The sequence below is a fragment of the Leptopilina heterotoma genome, unplaced genomic scaffold (genome assembly GCF_015476425.1).
Source record: "Leptopilina heterotoma isolate Lh14 unplaced genomic scaffold, ASM1547642v1 Lhet_172, whole genome shotgun sequence".
Taxonomy (NCBI): Eukaryota; Metazoa; Arthropoda; class Insecta; order Hymenoptera; family Figitidae; genus Leptopilina; species Leptopilina heterotoma.
The window spans coordinates 617,510-639,348 of NW_025110888.1; the positions used below are offsets into that span (position 1 = coordinate 617,510).

At 26.8% G+C, this 21,839-nt stretch overlaps 1 protein-coding gene across 1 annotated transcript in view; it reads left to right on the forward strand.

Annotated features, from left to right (window-relative positions):
* Positions 1 to 9,915: 9,915 nt before the first annotated feature.
* The window catches only part of LOC122499695 (forkhead box protein B1-like), a 76,805-nt gene continuing 64,881 nt past the window's right edge, over positions 9,916 to 21,839 (forward strand). The window contains exon 1 of the mRNA XM_043608174.1: positions 9,916 to 10,888. Coding sequence (XP_043464109.1) covers positions 10,670 to 10,888 — 219 coding nt within the window. The 5' untranslated portion in view covers positions 9,916 to 10,669. The remainder of the gene's footprint in view (positions 10,889 to 21,839) is intronic.

The window sequence follows — 21,839 nt, forward strand, 5'->3', positions numbered from 1 at the left end:
TATGTAACAAAGAAATTCCACTTAAAAGAATATTTAATCTTAAATGTACTAAAAATTTTAAAGAAAAACTGATATGTTTGCTTTAACATAAGCAAAAACGACTTAATGAAACCAAATTATTTTTAGTGCTGTCGGTAAGAGAGAAAGCACTATATGACAACACAGTACTGCCCTCTTTGAAGACCCTTTATTATAAATCTAACTTCACTTCGACAAGCCCTACTACCTGGACCTACGAATCACGAGATACATACATAAAATGTATCTTGCAGAAAAGAAAATCTTAATTTCAGCTCACTTTTGATGTAGCACGTAATATTACATTTATATTAAAATGACGGCCTGCTGGTAATATTACGGTATCATTGCAGTATTATTACGCGATAATATTACTGTGATATTACACTCAGTTAAATGAAATAAATAAAAATTGCAATTAAATGCATATATCTAAATATAAATATGAAAGTACCACGTTACGTTACATTAATGTTGCACGTAATGTTAGTCACATGACAGTGACATTTCTGTAACATTACTATGTAATTTCACTATAACATTATCTGTAGTTTTACTTTGGGGCAGACATTTTAATGTTTCTGTAATGTTACATTGTAATGTTACTAACATTACATATTACATTACTGTAACCTTACTTGAAAAGACAAGTTTTCTTTTTCTCATCGTAAAATTTACACTTTATTAATTTCTTTTTGGAATTGTATAATATTACAGTCATATTATCGTTTTTAAATTTATATAATACACTTTTAAACTTAGAAATTTTACTATTTTTTAATTTAGTTTTAAGATGTAAATGGATTTAGACTCTGTTTTTTGTGTGTTATATACAAAAGTTGAATATTTGCTAATAGACAGTTATACGTATAGAATTAGTCTGAAATTAAATTTTATTTAAACTTCCGAATCGCACAGAATAATGAGCTTTTAAATACATGCCCTTTTTTCGGCATTAGAAATACTTCTAGTGTGCTTAGTTGAGTTTTGTTACTCTGTACAGTGGTATGATAGCAGAAAAATGTTAGCGCTATAGTGTGTTTATTTTCTAAAGTAGTTGTGAAATTGTTTATTAAATTAAAAGTGCATACATAAATCCTATGAAATTTTTTTAAAAAGAACGAAAATCATAGAAAAATGCCGTACAAAAAGTTTAGTGACTTGAGTAGACGTCAACAGTAGCTTAATCGACTGAAGAGTATTAGAGCAAAATTAGGGCCAAGCATATAAGTATAAATGCATGTTACAAAGATAACAATATTCAATAATCAACCACAGATAACATTCAACATTAAAGTTCGGTACCTAAATCGGGCATAATATTACTGTAGTGTCACTGTAATGTTAGTAATATTATAATATTACATTAGAGTAATGTTACGCGGTAATTTTGCTCATGATTAAATATTTAAAAATGTATGTTTTTAACTGTAGCTATGAAATTGCAACTGCCCGTAATAACCATTGAAATAAGAGTGACGAGGAAAGAGATATGCAAGACTTTTCTGACGAAATCGGTAGTGAAATGGATCACCGGTAAGTAAAAACTACATTATAAATAAATTTTTTAATATTATAATTTGTTGCTCAAGTGATTACTTTAATTATTAATATTTGTAATGTAGGATAATTATTCATTCTAATTTCTATTGGTTTCTTTAGAATAATATATAAGGAAAGAGAGAATATTAAAAATCTAGCAGAAAACAATGATAATGATTCCAATTCCCTTGGAGAAGTTGAAAATGAAGACAATGAATTTGAAGATAATTATGAAAACGAAGATTTGGAAGAAATTGGAGGATTTGTAGCTGAGGGTGAAATTGTCAATAAAGAGGAAGGTGATATAGAAGATCCATTTTTAAACGAAAATAGTAATGATGAACCTTTATATCGCGGAGCTCCTTTAACAGTTGCTCACAGCATGTTGCTTATATTAGCCATATTCTTGCATCATAATGTTTCATTGTCCTGTATAGCAGATATTATTACTGTTATTAATTTCCATTGTTTAAATCAAAATTTAAAAAAGAACAGTTTATACAAATTCAAAAAAAAAATTCTTTTACAATAAAAAATGAATTTGTTAAAACAAGTCGATGTCCTTCATGTCCAAGAAAAAAAATTCATATTTTGTTTAATTGACTTTTTTGGAACAATTGAAACAAATGTTCAAGGGACAGCATTTTTATAATGATTTACAATACCGTTTTCATAGACCTCCTACTTCGACGTTTACGATGGTTCTGTTTATAAAGAATGGATGGAAAATAGTTTTCTTTTTAATCGAAATAATGTTTCACTCAGTTGGTACACAGATGGAATACAATATTTACGATTGTTGAAAAATGATAAGTTATATGTAGCGCAAATGTACAATGAAAATTTTCAAACGCAGTCTTTTGCAGTACAATACAAAGCAAATAATGTTCTTAAAATTGGTTTAGTACATTGTTCCCTAAAGATTATTAATTGTATTTGTCAACAAAACATATGTCCATGTGCGCATAAAAATTACGCCGTTATTCAATCATGCAAAGACAATAATGTTTTTAATGCTTCAGGAGACAATGTTGTATGGGATACAAGATCGTTTTTATTTCAATGTGATGTATCTAATAAGTATATACTTATTCCCATCGAAGATATTGTGAAAATTTGCATTTATATGCATTTTGATAATTCAGTTTTTATTGGTGTGCCTGTGAACGAAGAGGAACTTAAATAGTCATAAAAAAATTCCAAACAGCTTATATTTTGTAACGAGCTTTCTGTGACGAATTTTGTTTTTAAAGTGGTCAAAAAACGTCAAAGCAACGTTGCTGGAAGTGTATGGTGAAAGCATAAAACATTATTCCGCCAGTAGTAAAAGAAGCGAACGGCCTGGTATAGTTATTCGCATTTATAATGGCTTGCACGGTATGTTTACATATTATTTTAACAATTATTAATTTGAAAAATTTAAGATTCCTAATGAAAGATTTATAAAGCTTTTTTAAAAATACATATTTAGGTTGGGTGAACAAACTATCAGAAAATGTCATCAGCCATAAAATTTAAAAATTTTAAATAAATAAATTTATAAACAACAAAATAAATAGTCGCAAAAGGAATTCTGCAACTAAACAATCCAAAAAAGAAGATTTAGGGAAAGGAGGAAAAAATTTTTCAGAAGCTCCAGAAAATGATCAACTTAATGATGATGATTCGATAATTGATGAGGTTTTAGAAGAATATAAGTATTTAGAAGATAATAATTTATTTAATCTCACAGAATAGCACTTTAAAGTTTTGTACCTACTTCTATTTAATATAATCAAATTTGTTTTCATATTACATTCTATGTAACTAAGGCATTTTAATGAATATATAATTTTGTATTATTTCAAATTATAAATTATTTTTATTTGTTTAAGTGTATACCTTCAACTTGGTGTACTTACTAGGTACAGTTTATATGTATTCTAAATATAAAACAATAATTTATTATGAAAATTCTATAGATATTTATTTATATGGAATTGTAAACTTCAAACAGGTCTTAAATAAGGTACGTCTACTTTAGTACTATACTTGTACTGAATTAGAAATTTGTAAACTATGTAGTACTTAATCAGGTCTTAATATAACATTAGTTAAGATATGAATAAGGTCTACCAAGTTTAAATGTCGACTCGAGTTCATAACATGCCATTTTGAATTTTTTACATCTGATTTCAGATTCGTAATCAGCGATCCCCAAAACCCCCGAGTAACAAATTTCATGCCAATACGATGAATTTTTAATATTGTCGTTTGCCATATTGGATCCGCCATTTTGTATTTTGAAAATATGACTTCAGATTCGTAATCAGCGACCCCCAAGTAACAAATTTCAATCGATTTTATGAACTTTTGAAAATTGTATCCATTCTGTGTTATATTTTGGAAAATTGTTTACTTTCAGGCGCCATTTTGAATCAAAAAATACGAAAAATCTTAAAACACAAAGCGTATTTTTAAACTAAATCTATCGGGAACACGTTTTTTATACCTTAGATGATTTGGAAAAATCGATATGACAACTAAAATTGGATTTGAAAAAAAATTACTGTCCAAAATCTTGTATTTTTTAAGTATTTTTGAAAAAATAAGGGTTAAACGTCACTTTTTGGAAATTTTGACCATTCCATTCGAAAGAGCGACCCCAAAAACATATGGATATGTCCTTGTAGAATTTTTAATAATTTTTTCCTTTTTAATATTATGAGCTTGAAACCAAAGTTAAAAATCAGCACATTTGGGCATTAAGGGGTTAAAAAATACTCTATAAGTTTCTAAACAAAAAAGGAGTAAAAAATTCAAAATATTATTTCATATCTTGACAATTAAATTTAACCTTCGGAGAATACACCTCTTTTTTAGATTATTTTTCAATGGTCAACCAATTTTAAACTTTTCATCTTATTAACCTAAGAATTTTTTTAAAATATAGTTTAATCTCTGTAAAATAAGTGTCTATACTTGAAAATCCTTCTGAAAAATATTAGACAATAGATAAAAAGCTTTTCGTAAAAAATCGTGGTGTCAGAATGACCCCATGTGTTCTCCGAGGGTTAAAACAACGCTTCTAAATTCAGACCTAACTTACGAACGGAATGATATTTTGACAGATGACAGCTGTCAAAAATGCAGTCAAACTTTTAAAGACGAGATTTTAGAAGTATTATGCAATACTTTACTCAATATCAATTTTCTTTTTTTTCAATAATTATGTATAGAATTTAACAGTGATTAATTGAAATATGAAGAATTTAAAGAAGTTAATTTTCTTCTTACTTTATAAAAGTGCGTGTAGAATTTAACTGCGTAGATTTAAATAAATATATTTTTTATAATTGAATATGTGTGTTGAGTATAACGGTGAAGAGTTTAACATTGTAAGGCATAAAAATGATAATTTTTATTTATTCAATAAACTTGTGTAGAGTTCAAGGAGTGTTGAATTAAATTTTGTACAATTTAGAAATTTAATTGTGGAGAGTTTAAACAGTGCGCATAATTTAACATTGCACAGTTTACCGTGAAGAGTGTTAACTGTGTGGAGTTTATAAGTGTGTACAGTATTTGAACCGTGACATTTCTCTGTCATAATGTTTTAACAAAACTTAGTGTTTTTAGAAATATAGGCAAAAAAGTTTATAAAATTCGTAATGTATTTTAAGTTTAATTTTTTTTAACTTAGCGTGGTCCAATGTTAAACAGTTCGATCCCTCGTGCAAAAGATTTTTAAATTAGGTTTCAAGTGTTTCGAGAACAACGTTCGTTAATAACGCAAAGAGAAATGAATAATTCAATAATAAATCGGTGAAATTAAAGAAAACAATAATTTTTAAAAACGGTAGAAGCTATAACTAAAACTTAATTCTAGTTGGAAATCAGAAATAATCGAATATAAAGCAAAAAAAGTGAATCTGATTTATTACTTTTCAAATATTTTGTTTTTTGTAGTGTTTTTATGATTGACAATAAATATTTAAATTTAAGTTTTTAAAACTTTACACACATTACATTAACCTCGATAAAACGTGGTGAAAAAACTAACACTATAGTGTTAGTATATATTCGCAGTGAAAACCTAAAAAAACCTGGTAGTAACCTATGTTTAAACCTAAAGATTTTGTCCTCTAAAAAATAATTGGAAAAAATATAATTCAGACAGTAATACAGCATAAAACATATAACATATAAATAAATACGTTTTAAAATAAAAAATTACAATAAAAACTAAATTTTTTTAACTGTCACTATAGCCGTGACTAGAGTTATAGAATGAAATCATTAAAGACATAAATATTATAAGCAGCGAAAAAGTTAGAATTTCACGATATTTTTATTATTTTCACTATGAGTAGACATATTTTTTTTAATCTTGAAATATTAAATTAAAATTAGGATAAAAAAATTTTGCTTTTTAAATATTATTCCTATTGCTTTAATTGTCAAAGCCTGTGACTTTTATAGAAATTTGTTAAAATTATTTTAATATGACTGTAGAATAATTCATTTTTATTGTACTGACATTATTCATACATTATGTGGGTGGTTCTCCTGAAAGGGATCCTTCTTTTTGTTTGAATTTACCAAAAATCAAATTATTTTTTTTAATTTCCAGAAATACCACCTCCAGCAACATTTTATTATCATGTTAATAAGTATAATTATAATTATAGCTTTTAAATTAATGATTTTGTAAAAAAAACTCAGTAGGAATATTTTATTTTGAATAATAAATTGATTTACTTTAATTTATTACACTTTTTACTTGTATGTTTTATTTTTATTAAATAAATAATTTAATTTGAGGGTTAAATATTTAAGAACAATGATGAAAAAACAAAACAAAATGCCTTTTAAATATAAAAAAGGCTTCGGAGATAAATTGATAATTTAATGAGAAAATTCTCTTTTTTGCAATTTTAAAAATATTACAATTTTTGTAAAAAATATTTTTAGTTTTAATCTTTAAATATTTTTACATAGCTTACATATTATCTTTAAAATGTTAAAAAATATAATGTTATTATTTAAAAAACAAGGCCTCGGAAATAAATTTAAATTTTTACTCGCACTGATAATAGTATTTTAATTAATAATTTCAATATTTCTTTTATTTTATTATGTTTTAAACAAATATAAGTGAAAAATAAACGTTAGATTCTGAACTTTATTTTGATATAATATATTATAAATAAGTGGAAATTATTTAATTACATTAAAATATAATTATAAAATATGCGTACATGCCATTTTTAAACTAAGCTCTAAGACAAAATTAAATACGTTTTTTAACTAGAAAGAACGTTAAATATAGCCATTAGAAAATAATGTAAAGATGGATAAATCTTCGTGGATTTTAAATAAATTTTTCAAAAAATTCAAACTTGATAAAATATCAATAAAAAATTAATGTAAATAATAAACCTCGTGTTGGAGACACATAAGGTATGGTCCTTTTCAGGAGCATCACCCATACGTGTCAGGAGCAAATTTGTTAATCTTCCTGTTTTAACATTTTTTAACTTTTAATATTATTTTATTATGAATCATAAAACAATACTTGCATATTTTTGATTTGTCAAACAATATTTTTTAAAGAAAAAAAAACAAAAGCATTCACAAAAAGTAACTTCAAACTGCGGACGCAGAATGAATAAAAGAATATACGAAGATTAATATAGTTAATTAATAATAACTAGCAACAATTCGCGCACTAAAGCGCGCGGATAACTTCTTACTACCTTTTTTAAAATAAAATTAGCAATTTTAAAAACAATAGAATTTAAAAATTTTATAATTTAAATTTTTGTTGAAAAACACCAAAAGATTTAATAATTTTGGAAAAATTACAAATAATTGCAGAAATTCAATTATTTACAAAAAGAATAAAATTCTTCGTATAAAATTCAACTATGTTCAAAATTTAAAAAAAATTCTCGTAAAATCCCAATTATCTTTATAAATAACAGAATTCTTCTCCAAAGTTTAATTATCTTCATAAGTGTCAAACAAATTCTTGGCAAATTTCTATTATTTTCAAAAAATTTTCTAATTTCAATGATTTTCAACATCTACTAATTTAATAAAATTTCCCGAAAAGAATTCAATTATTTAAAAAAATTGTAATAAAATTTAATGCAAACATTTAATTTTATTTTTCTAAATAATAAAATTTTCATAGGAATTAAATAATTTTCATAAATAATAAAAAATTTTTTAAGAAATTTAATTACTATTTCCATAAAAATAACTTTAAATTCTATAAAGTACCTAATAATTGAATTAAAATGATGAACATAATTGTGATGAAGTTACAGTTACAATTTTCTTATAGAATTGTAATATAAAATCATGATTTTATCTCTCGGTCATCATTAGTTATATATATGTATATATTATTATAGAAAACATGAAGAAATCGATCACTCCGCACGGAGAAAAAAGAATAATCATCAAATTTACTATGAGGAGTGTCAAATTTAAAAAAGTTAACACTCTTCTGTTTAGAACTTAACCTGAAGAGTGTTAAATTTACATTCCTCATAATAAGTTTAATTATCCTTAATTTTCCTTTTTTCTCCGTGCGAGTTTTCGACTCGGAGCAATCGATATCTTCAAGTTTTATAACAATTTTTTAAATTTTATATTTTGTTTAATTTCAAAAAGGTTTGAACTTAAAATTTTTGAATGTCTTACTGCTTGTGAAGAATCCTGTTGCAAAAATAAGATTAAAAATAGAAATTGTGCAAATATTTTTCTTCTTTTTCTAAAACAAAATAATAATTTTGTTACAAAAATTGTGATTCATAAATAAAAATAATGCAAAATAAATAAATTTTCTATTTCTTAATCACAGTTGTTCAACAATTTTCTAATTTTGTTTAGAAGTAATATAAAATCTATCTAAAGATAACAAAAAACCGAGGGGGTATTTACTGGTTGAAAACGTGTACACTCCAATACACTTATTACGCTAAAATTACACTTATTACCAAGTATTACAGGGCAATACAGAGATATGTCTAGGTATTACACCCACGTAATAACGTACTATTACGCCCTATTACGCGATATTACACGACTATTACAAGAAGAGTGTACACTCCAATACGGAAGTATATACCCCCTCGCAAAAAACAAAAGTATTAACAAACGACAACTTCAGAGTGTTGAGGAACAGAAAAAGGGAATGAATGAAAGATCATTCAAATTATTATAGTTAATAAAATGTCTGAAATTATAAAAAAGGTAGAACAGTTTATTTGGCAACTCACTCTTGGACAAAAAGTTAAGAAAAACAAATCAACAACAATGAATACATTTAAAACGATAAAATTCAACGTATTGAAGGATGAATATTCTTTCTTCAATACACGTTGAATTTTATCGTTTTAAATGTATTCTTAGTAGTTTGAGACTATATTAAATATATATTTAATATGGTCTCAAACTATCAAGAATTCATTTAAAATTATGAAATTTTTGAGTACTTAAAAGCAATAATTGGTCACAATTTACATTTTTACTCTTTTTGGAACTTCTATTTAATTTATATTGGAACTTATTTTTTGGTACTTTTGTTCTGTTGCAATAAACCATCCTTGGAACTAATCTCTTGAAACTTTTGAGCTGAAACATTTTTTTTCGGAACTTTTGTACCCCAATCCAATTTAGTTTTGCTTCATCATCGGTCTCTGATATAGTAATTAATAAACATTAAGGGTGACCTATACTAAATAGTAATCGCAATCAATTGCTCAGTTCTATTATTTATCAATAAAACTAATCTTCTCATTATCAACAAATTTAACAATACATTGGATAAGGACATATAAACAAAATTAATCAGGCAAAATTAATGAGACCGGCATAAATCAAACATTTTTTAGCCACAAGCCCTGATATCCATTAACCATACTTTTCTCGTTGCCTTCTTGTCAGCAATCAAGAATTTGCATTCGTAACGTTCCGCTGATTGGAAGCTTAGTTTAAATTCACAATAAACTTACCGTCAAACAATGTGGGCGCGTTCGGAATAACTATAATGTCGTGGAACATCAGTCTGGGCGTTCCCTTACAAGCTCCTCCCCAGATAGAGTAATTCTCAGCCTCTTCTTTAGTTCCAAGTGATGAGGGACGCAGTCCTACCTATTCTTCATTCCTTCCATTCCCCCTTGTTGATCATTCAACCCCTTGTTTTACATCTAGATTTTCTCATTGGTCGGAGTAATCGCCTCCAAACAAGATCTCTGGTTAAATAACATTTCCCTCTGACCAATGGGTTGCTGGACAACCTCTGGTAGGGCGAACCTCAACCGTGATGGTGTGGGGACTCTATACCAGCAGTATACGAGAAGCTCCGCTCGTGGATGCTTGTCTTTTAATCCTTTAATGTCACATGGTCTCCCTTTCTTGTTGTCATTCGAGTCGCAATACTCGATGTCTAGCCAATCAGCGTCGGTGTGATGGTGACACGTGCTTCCAAGTGATATTCAAATGTCAAGACCTTACCATATTTTATTCTCAAAAAAATATACACAAATAATTTTATTCAGGTTTTTTCATATTTAGTGACAAGGAAACTAAAACATTATCTAAAATAGTGTTATTAATATGAGAATTATAAGTTTCTTTTCATCATCTCAACAAGTGGAAGTTATTGAAGAGTGAAATTTTTCAATTACCAAAAAAAAAACGCATCTATGAACCTGTTTTGTTAATCAACGATTTTTTTGGAATATTTAAGTTGATTTGTTTTATGAAACATAACGAATTTTTGGATTATTATATAATTCTTAAAGAAATTCTGTTTAAATAAGAATTAAAAGAGCAAAGTGATACTGTGCAGGAGTTTAATTAAAAACTTAATGAAGTGAATTAAATTTGATCCACTGAAGAAAAATGTAGATAAATCTTTCTTAAAAACTTCGTTTAAATACCATGATTTCTACTAATTATTCTTAAAAAGCATATTTAAAATTTATGTTCTCAAAATGAAGTTGATTAGAAATGTTTTTTCATACGTTGCCAATAACAATTATTTTAAATATAGTGAACATTTTAATCAGTAGTCATGTGTTTTCTAGTAATGTGAAACAAAACTGAATTAATAATGCCACGACCGTCGCGTGACACGTACGGTGATCAAAAGCCACCTTATTCTTATATTTCGCTAACAGCCATGGCAATATGGTCATCAAGAGACAAGATGTTGCCTCTAGCTGAGATTTATAAATTTATAGCAGATCGATTTCCATATTATCGAAAGGACACTCGTCGATGGCAAAATTCCCTTCGTCATAATCTTTCTTTCAACGACTGTTTTATAAAGGTTGGTTTCGCATTGTATATTTTTAACGTTCCTCTTTTATGTCCATTAGTATAGTCATAAAATGGGCAGGATTTTAATATGCAAGGTCTCTAAAAAGTTTTCGTTGTTGCTGAGGGTCGAATAATTTTTACGAAACTGAAAAGAATCAAACAATTTTTTCAAACGGTTTTAGATTAGAAAAGTTCTTGAAAAGTTTTATAATCCGTAGGAAAATGAAAGAGGTGAAAATTAGGTTACCGGTCATTTTCCCGAAACCAATTTCTCAAAAGGCCCTATCCTGAATGTCCAATTTCCCGAATATCTAAAATCCCGAATACCTTTTTCCCGAAAGTCTATGTACCCGAAATTTTTTTTTTAAATGGATATATATTTTTGCATCTACATCATTCTTACATTTATAAATATTATTGAAAATATACTAAATAATGAATATAATTAAAAATACCAATCAAAAACAAATTTAACATTTTTTTACACCAACAAATTAATGTTTACAATCATGTTAAACAATCAAAATATATGTGTAGTTGCTACGGATACATGACAGATATGTTAGCGTAGCAACAGAAACAAAATAGACAATAAACATGTTCATTCTACTCAGTTTAAAAATTTTAATTTTTCTGGGAAAATTCCATTCGGGAAAATGGTTTCGGGATTTTAAAAATTCGGGACAGGGCCTTTTAGGAAAATGACCAGAAACTGAAAATTCGTGAAATTTTCATTTTTAAAAACAATCGAGCAAGCTTTTGTTCGCATAAAAGAAATTTCAAGTGTAAAAAACAGAGACTGACATACTCTGGACTATATATAGAAAGTTAGTGATTTTAGAAAACTCTTTTAGAACGTGTAAAAACTGTGAAATTTATTTATTTATAAATAAAAATAGGTATTTTCAAAATTTGATATAATTATTTCAAACAGGGGAAAACGGTAATGTGCCGTTGAAACTTTCAATTGGAAACTTTCGTTTTGACAGTTTCAAATCATGAAATTTATGATCGATGAAATTTTTCATGAAATTTATAAAATTTGTAAATTTGGTATTTCGGTTATGTCAAGTCTCAATCATGTTTGGAAATTGATAGAATTTGTGCTTATTTTAAATTCTTAACCTGCACAAACTTGTTATTGTAAAAATATTTAACTATTCATTCATGTGATCCTTGAAATCTTATTTTTAAAATAACAAAATTTTTTAAAAATTTATGAAAATTAAAATTAAGGAAATAAATTTTTGTAAAAATAAATATTTTGAATTAAAACATTTAGAATAGTATATAGTATTTGTATTTTACAGTTAAAAGGAATAATTGGAAACATAACTAAATAATTTGTAAATTATTAGTTTTAAAAAGTTAGAGGTTAAGGCTAAAATTTCATAAATTTCAATTACACTCGACTCTCGGATCTTTTGCACTTACGGGACCAAATCCTCTCATACCTTTTACCAAAACAAATGTCATAGTAACGCAAAACAAAACCATATGTATAACCAAATATGTAAATTAATGACAGTATTTATGTTTTAGTTTTAATATTTACATTTAAAAAAATAAAAATTTTAATATAATTTTAATCACATAATGGAAGAGCTGTTCTACACGCATAGAAAGGGTTTGCTGTGGCAGTAGCGAACATTTTTCTGCCACAGCAAACCTTGTTCGTTGAAATAGGGACAGCGAACAAGTTCGCTGTGAGATCAAACAAGTTTGCTATGACAGCAAACTCGACTAAATTTTTACTAATGTTTGCTGTCACAGCTAACATGTTCGCTGCCACTGCAAACTTCTTAGCTGTGGTAGCTAATTTTCAGAGATTTTACAGCAAACATCTGTTTACTGCTGCAGCTAATTTCTTTTTTTCCGTGTAGTTTACTTTAGATAACCAAAGTTATTGCGAAATAATTGTTTTGACAATTTGATAGTAATTTACTTATTTAATATAAAAGGTAAAAGGTGCAGGAGAAAAATTTCAAAAGAAGCGAGAGTGTAAAAGATCTGAATGCAAAAGATCCGAGAGTCGAGTGTAATTTGAAACTTTTCATTGAAACTTTCAACTGAAAGTTTCGAAAAGTATAAATTTCGGAAACGGCACATTACTAGCTTTGTACGATTAAATAACCTAAAAACATCGTTTTTCCCTTTTTGAAATGAACCATATTAAAGATTGAAATGAATTATATTAAATTTTGAAACGAAAATTTTTTCAGTGCAGATATAAGAAAACTGCGAAAACGTAGAGGCAATGCTGAATTTTATATAGTTTAAAAGTTTCATTTTTCAAGTTTGGGTAACCTGAGTCCATAACTGTTTTTATGGCTATTATTAATAAAATTATGAAAAGAAACCTATTTGTTTAATAAATCATTTTTTCTTATTTTTGTTATTGAAACTCTAATATTAAATTTTTAATTAGGTTTATGAATATTTATATCTACATATTTAAGGTACATTAAAATATAATTGAGCAACATCCTTTTAAATTCACATGCGTGGAAAAATGGAAATGCAACTTTACCATATATTTCATGATACATTGTAGATACTTTCGACTTTATTTCACTTTTTTAGAAAATTGTGAAGAAGTAGACGAAAGATTTTCAATAAAAACACGTGTCCCCCATCAGAGAACGTGTTAATTAAAAATTTTTTTTTTAATTATACAAACAGTCTTATGAAATCAATTAAAAATTTGGGATGGTATTCATGCACAATAAACTATTTATTTTTAAAATTTGACCAAATTTACTCATTTTTAATTAGAGGTAGACACTCCTTAAGATTATTTTATATTTATTTAAAATTGCTTGCTTGAATAGTGTGAGTGACATCCTCTTTATTCTGAAAAGTGTTTGAAATAGTTATTCAGCTATTAACCAATTTAAAAATATGCATGGAAAAATGAGCTATTCATGAAAGCAAACTCATTTTTCTCCGTCGTGTGATAAGCCTACTACTCGGTTATATAATTCAAATTGTATAAACATCGAAAAATTTAGCTTGACGTGTAATTTTCCAATGATTTTCTCACTTTTAGGAAAGTTGTATGCAAAACATGCTCGAATTTTTAAGGTTATCTTCTTACGAATGACAAGGAGTTAGTTGGTAGTAGTTGGTTAACACTTACTGATTATTATTAAACTTATTCACATTGTGAACCTAACCTAATTTTTTTCTGACTAGCGAATATTTTTATTTCAAGTAAAAATCATTATTGTTAGGTATTTTAACTCACTTTATGTAATAAGTATTTACGCTATTATATAGGGTTGTACGTTTGCACCTATTGCTAATTTAACAAAGACTCCTTGTCATTTCAACAAAATCGGCTTTAACTATATAGCCACCTTGTTGTTTCCGGGATAGAAATTTTTTTCAATGTATAAACTAATATATTGCATTTGCATTGAATCAGAGTATCAGACAAAACAATTGCATTTTGCAAGCTATTGTAGAAACACCTTTACAACTAAGTGTGAACGCGATATCCACATGTTCTGCGGTACATTTTTTTTTCTACCGCCAAAGGTATAAATGCACCCTTATCTTAAATATATTATACTTAATTATATGGTGAAAAAATTTAACCATAAACTATACTCAATTATCTGAAACACTTTGGGGCAGGACAAATATTTTCGTTTATAATTATGGATAAATGGATTTTTTTGAAGCTATTGTACACTATACACGGTGAAAAATAAAAACTCAGATTTCGGACTGATAAAATAATTTGAATAATTTGTATTATCCTAGGAAGAAATATTGAATTTTAGTTTTCTCTTCTAAAAAGTTTAGTAATGACCTGTTTTCAATTAAAATTAATTCTAAATATCTTAGTAAACGCTAATATTCTTCTTATTTAAGCAAGTGCCATCAAAATCAGTAATGTTTTTAATTGGTAAAAAATTATTACAGGAGATTGGGGAATCCTGAGTCATGGGGAAAATGTGTGCCACCTCATTATTTAAGAATATTTAAAAGGTTGATCATCAATATTTTTTTATATTCTTTTCTTCATCCAAAGTAAATTTTTCATTAGCATTTTATGCTCTTACACTTACTTATGAACCCTAAAAAATAACCACATGAAAAATTCCATTCAAATAAATATTTTGTGCGTTCATGTTTTCATTAGTTTTACAACCATTTTCAAGAATTAATTGAGGGAAATATTATTTTAATCATTGTGTGGCATTAGTACTTTGACTCCAAAAAGAAATTTTGCATCAAAAAGTTACTAATTAATACAAAGTATTTTGTAAAATGAAGCATTTGTGAAATTGTGAGTCACACAGTATTATGTGTTGCTTGTTTTTGGCGATTTAATTGCAATGTATCAATACAGGTATGTATTATAAAAATCACTCATAGCAGGCACTATATTATCATCTAAATAATGATTATTTTCAATTGTTGATAACCTTTATATGAAAAGTTATTTTAAACACTTAAGTTATTTAAACTTTATTCAAACTTCGGAAACTGGCGAGGCCCTGGTCAAAATCCTATTTAAAATCTAGTGAACACCCTACCTGGGGTTTTGGATAGAAATTCCAGTCAAACCCCTAAAATAAAAAAATTATTAAATTACTAGAATAATGATTGCTTTTCATTATTAATAGCTTTTTTACCAAAAGGACTTTTAAAAGCTTGGTTTACTTTAATTTTTTTCAAATAGGGAAAACTGTCGAGGCCCCAACTCAAGCCTTATTTTAAATAATAGGGTAAAGTGGGGCATTTTCTGCACGGGGAAACAAGTCACAATTCTTTTCATTACGATTCATGCGATAGAGCTGTTCATTCAAAATATGTAAGTAATGAAGCCTATTACTATTTTACTTGTCCAAATTGTGATTCCAATTAATTTCATTCTATAACTTTTTATTGTCTAGAATTTTAAATTAATAGGGCCCTAAGATGGATATGGTTTCGATATAATGTTCTATAACATTTAATATTTCTAATATTTCTAATGATTTAATAATTATATTTTTACCGTTATTATTGATTTTGAATTTAATTCAAGCGGTGACTCATAATTCCCCAAAGTTTTTAAAAACCATAAATATGCATTTTTTTGATAAAACCAAAACTTCTTGCAGAAAAGTGATAATTTTAAAATACTGTTTGTGATATTTATTAGGTTATTCCTCCCGTTAAGACAAAAAATTTTAAAAAAATTTTGTGTAAGATATTGAGCTTGGAAAAAGTTCGACTTACTATACTCCAATCTCCCCTATTAAATAAATTTTATGATTATGTTCTAGTGTACAATGTAATCTTAATTGAATTCCATAAGGTCGCATTAATTGTGTATAAATTTTAATATCAATCAAAAACTAATTAATTCTATGCTGCAGAGAATTAAACAGAATTATTGTATTTACATTTATTTTAATGTAGCTATTCAATGGTTCTAAACTGTGTATCATCGTTGACTTGAAACAGATTGTTGGCTGCTAGAGTCTTTATAGATTTAATAATTATCTGAATTTATTACTAGGGGGTCATCTTAGTTAAAATATAGAACATTGAGTTGAACTATCACTGATTGTGAGTCAAATTAAAAATAAAACAATTTCTTTATGTTTCGACAGAGCGGCTGCCCTCTTCAAAAAGTGAGGAAAAATTAGAAATCAGGAAAAGTCAGGAATTTTGTAAAAATTCTCTAAAAGTCAGAGAATTTTAATCGAAAAAAACCACAAATTAAAAAACCTTTCTAAAATAAATGTTTAGTTATTGTGTTTAGACTTTATCTTAGGTTTTCATTTATAAATAAAATTGTTACTTAAAAACAATATAAATATAAAATTTTTAATTACAATCAAAAATTTTGTTATACTTTTAAAGTATTTAAAAATTTATAAGTCAGCGAAAAAGAAAATTCAGTCAGGAAAAAGTCAGGGAATTTTGAAAATGAAATTTTGCATTTTTTACTGATTCAAATTTTGAGAGCAGGCCGCAAAATTTTAGTCCGATTCACAGAGTTTAATTACATTTTTTTGGATTTTTAATTTTGCAAAAAAACATTTTTTGGGCCATAGCTTTAAAAAATATTAGGACAACTATAAATGTTTTCCTTAGTTTTGTAGAGTTTTTTTAAATACATCTTTTGAACCATTCTTGAACATTCTTTGTCTTAGACAAGAAATTACGAAATTATTGATATTTTAAAAACCAGAAATTGTGGAAAATATCATTTTCTCAACTTTCTTGTTTAAAAACTTTTGTGTAATTATTAAACTATTGTAATCACCTTATAGAATATTTAGAAACAAATTTTTTGGATAAATATTTAATCAATTTTAACTCGCTTATGAAAAGTAATTCTTATATTTCAATTATTACAGAAACATACAACTTGGCAACGAGGCTTCTAAGTTTTGAAAAGCAATGATTTGTTAACAAATCTTAGTGTATTTTAAGTCTTTTCTACTAAAAATTTATTGACAAAGTGTGCCGTGAAAATATATTTTTTTTAAAAAATCTGTATGTTTATGAAAATATTTCCTATTATGTACTTGACCACTATTAATTCCATTAATTATACATGCTAGTCAATCAAAAAAATAATTTAACCAGAAATTGCAACATCATCAAGTCATCATTATTGTAGTTGGTGAAAATGACATTTTAAAGGGGGATGTTAAAAAAGGGTCGATTTTTGCCCCGAATCGAGAAGTAAATTTCAAATGAATCCTTATACATTTTGAGCCCAGGAATCGAGTAGTAACCTTCATTTCCCCCCATACCCTCGGGAAAGTGGTAAAAATGAGGAAAAACCATAAAAAGTCCAAAAAATAAGAATTAAGTTGGAATAAGAGCAAAAGGGATAAAAACATATCATAAAATATTTTAAAATATTTTCTGGTCTACAAATAACTGCCACATGCTTGGTTACTGTCGGAAAAGTCGGAAAATTTATGAAAATCCCTTGAAAAATGTAAGAAATTATTTTTAAGTGGTCAGAATCGGTTTAGAGTAGAGTAAAGTTAATTTAGATTAATTCCAAAACAATATTATATCTACAATGATATCTAGACTTTTCCCTGATGTCTGAAGAATGTGTGGAAATCTCGGAAAACTCAGGAAAATTCAATATAATAAAACTAATCTATTTACGTTGTTTCAGAACTGACAGAAGTAATTCAAATTCATTTCTAAATTATTTTTTGGACTAGGAATAACTGTTGTGAGTTTTAATATTGACGAAAAAGTCAGAAAATATACGGAAAAATTATGAAAATTGTAACAAATTAAGCTTTGGCAGTCAGAATCAATTTAGAGTTGAATAAAGTTTTCATCTTTCAGTTTTTTCTTCAAATTTTTTTCTAAATTATTTCTTGGACTAGAAATAACTGTTGTTGGTTTTTTTACTAACGGGAAAGTCGGAAAATCTATGGAAGCTTTGGCAGTCAGAATCAACTTAGAGTTGAATAAAGTTTTCTTCTTTCAGTTTTTTCTTCAAATTTTTTTCTAAATTATTTCTTGGACTAGAAATAACTGTTGTTGGTTTTTTTACTGACGGGAAAGTCGGAAAATCTATGGATAAATTAAAACAAAAAAAATTGTAACAAAAAATTGAGCTTTGGTAGTCAAAAACAGTTTAGAGTTGATCAAAGTTAACTGAATTTAGTTCTAAAATGATTTTAGATCTACCATCATATCTAGATTTTTCTTTAATATCGGAAAATGTGTATAAATCGCGGATTATGTATTGATGTTATTTCAGAAATGACAAATTTTATTCAAATTCATTTCCAAATTATTTTTTTGTCCCGGAACTGTTGTAGGTTTCAATTCAATACAAAATTTCGACTTTTCCTGAGTTCTCCGCGATTTTCACACATTTTCCGATATTAAAGAAAAATCTAGGTATGATGGTAGATCTAAAATCATTTTAGAACTAAATTCAGTTAACTTTGATCAACTCTAAACTGTTTTTGACTACCAAAGCTCATATTTTTGGTTACCATTTTTTTTGTTTCAATTTTTCCATAGACTTTCCGACTTTCCCGTCAGTAAAAAACCTACAACAGTTATTTCTAGTCCAAGATATTATTTAAAAAAAATTTGAAGAAAAAACTGAAAGATGAAAACTTTATTCAACTCTAAATTGATTCTGACTGCCAAAGCTCAATTTGTTACAATTTTCATAATTTTTCCATATATTTTCCGACTTTTCCGACAGTAACCAAGCATGTGGCAGTTATTTGTGGACCAGAAAATATTTTATGATATGTTTTTATCCCTTTTGTAACTTAGTCACATTGTGAACCTAACCTAATTTTTTTCTGACTAGCGAATATTTTTATTTCAAGTAAAAATAATTACTGTTAGGTATTTTAACTCACTTTATGTAATACACTGTTAAAAATTTTTGTTACAAATTTAATACAAAAATGTTTGAAGCAATTATCATATACAATTTTGGAAAACTACAACACACATTTTTAAATTTAATACAAATTTTCTTATTAAATTTTAAAACACATTTCTTTAAAATTTTCAAACTTTTCTTTGTAAAATTAATACAAAGTGTTTGAATGAAATTTCAAATAGTTTTGTTTGAAATTTAAAACAAAACTGTTTGAAATTTCAAACAAATCTGTTTGAAATACCAAAACGATTTAAATATTTAAATAAAAAATCTAAACTGTTTATATTGTGTTTTGATATGTTACAATAAATGTAAATTAATTTAAAAAAAAGTTTCATTAGCATTTTTACGGAAATGCGACACTACGATTTGAACCCTTAGTCGTATATAGTGTTGTCTGTGTATAGTGTGTCTTGTATGGAGCCATCAACCTTGGGAGCTGCGCCTAGACGCGCTCGACCAAGGGAGGCTATGAAAATCTCTTGCAAAGTATCAGTAGTGAGAAACATGTGGACCATTCCCTTTTTTTTACTTCTTCTAAATTTCTAAAGATTCAATATCTTTAAAATTCTTCACCAACCGATTCATAGTATTCTTTACTTTTTTTCTCTTCACGTTTCTGTTAAATTTATGATATATGTATTAAGATGTTTAAGAAATATTTAAACAATACTTTATACACAGAAGATTTTTTATGGAAAAATATTTTTCTATTTAATTCAGCAGTTTTTAAATTTTAATCTGTACAAAATAACTAACTATATTAATTATATTATATCATCCAAAATGTTTTTTCTCTTAACAAGTTTTGTCAAATTTAACTAATTAAACTGATTAAAAAAAATTTTAGTTATTTCAACATTTGAAAATGTATTTACTTATAAATATTGTTTTAAACTAATTTACAGAATTATTAAACACATATGTTTGAAGCTATTTTGTATAAAAACTCAAAAAAATTTAAATTAAGTACTTTTCAATGAAAAAGTTGTAAATTTACCTACAATATTTTAAAACATATGTGCATTGAATTACTTTACACATAAATTTTTCAAACACTTTTTTATGAAAAGGTAGTAAATTTACATATTTTTCAAACTTATGTATTTGAAGTTAATCCATACAAAAATTTTTGAAAATTTCAAACATTTTTGTTTGAAAATATTGTAAATTTACAAATCTTTCAAACATATGTATTTGAAGTTAATCCATACAAAAATTTTTGAAAATTTCAAACACTTTTGTTTGAAAATATTGTAAATTTACAAATCTTTCAAACACGCGTTTTTGAAATTATTTCATATACAATATTTGTCAATTTTCAATCACTTTTTGTATTAAAGTATTGTAAATTTACAATCTTTTTTAACAGTGTAAGTATTTACGCTATTATATAGGGTTGTACGTTTGCACCTATTGCTAATTTAACAAAGATTCCTTGTCATTTTGCTCATATTCCAACTTAATTCTTATTTTTTGGACTTTTCATGGTTTCTCCTCATTTTCACCACTTTCCCGAGGGTATGGGGGGAAATGAAGGTTACTACTCGATTCCTGGGCTCAAAATGTATAAGGATTCACTTGAAATTTACTTCTCGGTTCGGGACAAAAATCGACCCTTTTTTAACATCCTCCTTTAATCACCCATACACGTTTCCCCGTGCAGAAAATGCCCCACTTTACCCTATTTAAAAGAGGGCTTTGTTCGGGGCCTCGAAAGTTTTCCCCATTTGAAAAAAATTAAAAGAAACAAAGTTTTTAAAAGTCCTTTTTGTAGAAAAGCTATTAGTAATGAAAAGCATTCATTATTCTAGTAATTTAATAATTTTTTTATTTTAGGGATTTGATTGGAATTTCTAGCCGAAACCCCAGGTAGGGTGTTCAGCAGATTTTTAATAGGGTTCTGACAAGGGCCTCGCCAGTTTTTCTCATTTAAATAAAGTGTAAATATAAATTAAGTCTTTAAAATTACAATTCATAAAAAAATTATAAACAATTCAAAGGAAGGGCGTTATTATACTACTGTTTTAATAATTTTTTAATTTTGTGAGTTTGACCAGAATTTCTGGCTAAAACCCCAAGTAGGGTATTCACTAGATTTTAAATGGGATTCTGACCCAGGGTTTCGTAAATTTTCCAAGTTAAGTTTGAATAAAGTTGAAATACCTTAAGTGTTCAAAATTACTTTTCATAAAAAGGTTATAAACAATTGAAGAGAATCATTATTTACTACTGTTTTAATAGTTTTTTTTATTTTGTGGGTTTGAACAGAATTTCTGGACAAAACCCCATACGTAGGGTGTTTACTAGATTTTAAATGGGGCTCAGATCAGTGCCTCGACAGTTGTCCTCGTTTGGAAAGCATGTGAATAAATTAAATTTTTTAAAATTATCTTTTTAAAAATAGTTATTAATGTTAAAAAAAATCTTTATTCTACTTTTTCAAGAATCAAAACATCAAATATGTAAGATATGTTTACACGAGGAGGTAAATACTGTAAATTAATAAATAAAATAAATAAATACTTTAAATAAGTGCATATGCAGTTATTCATATTTCAAAAGT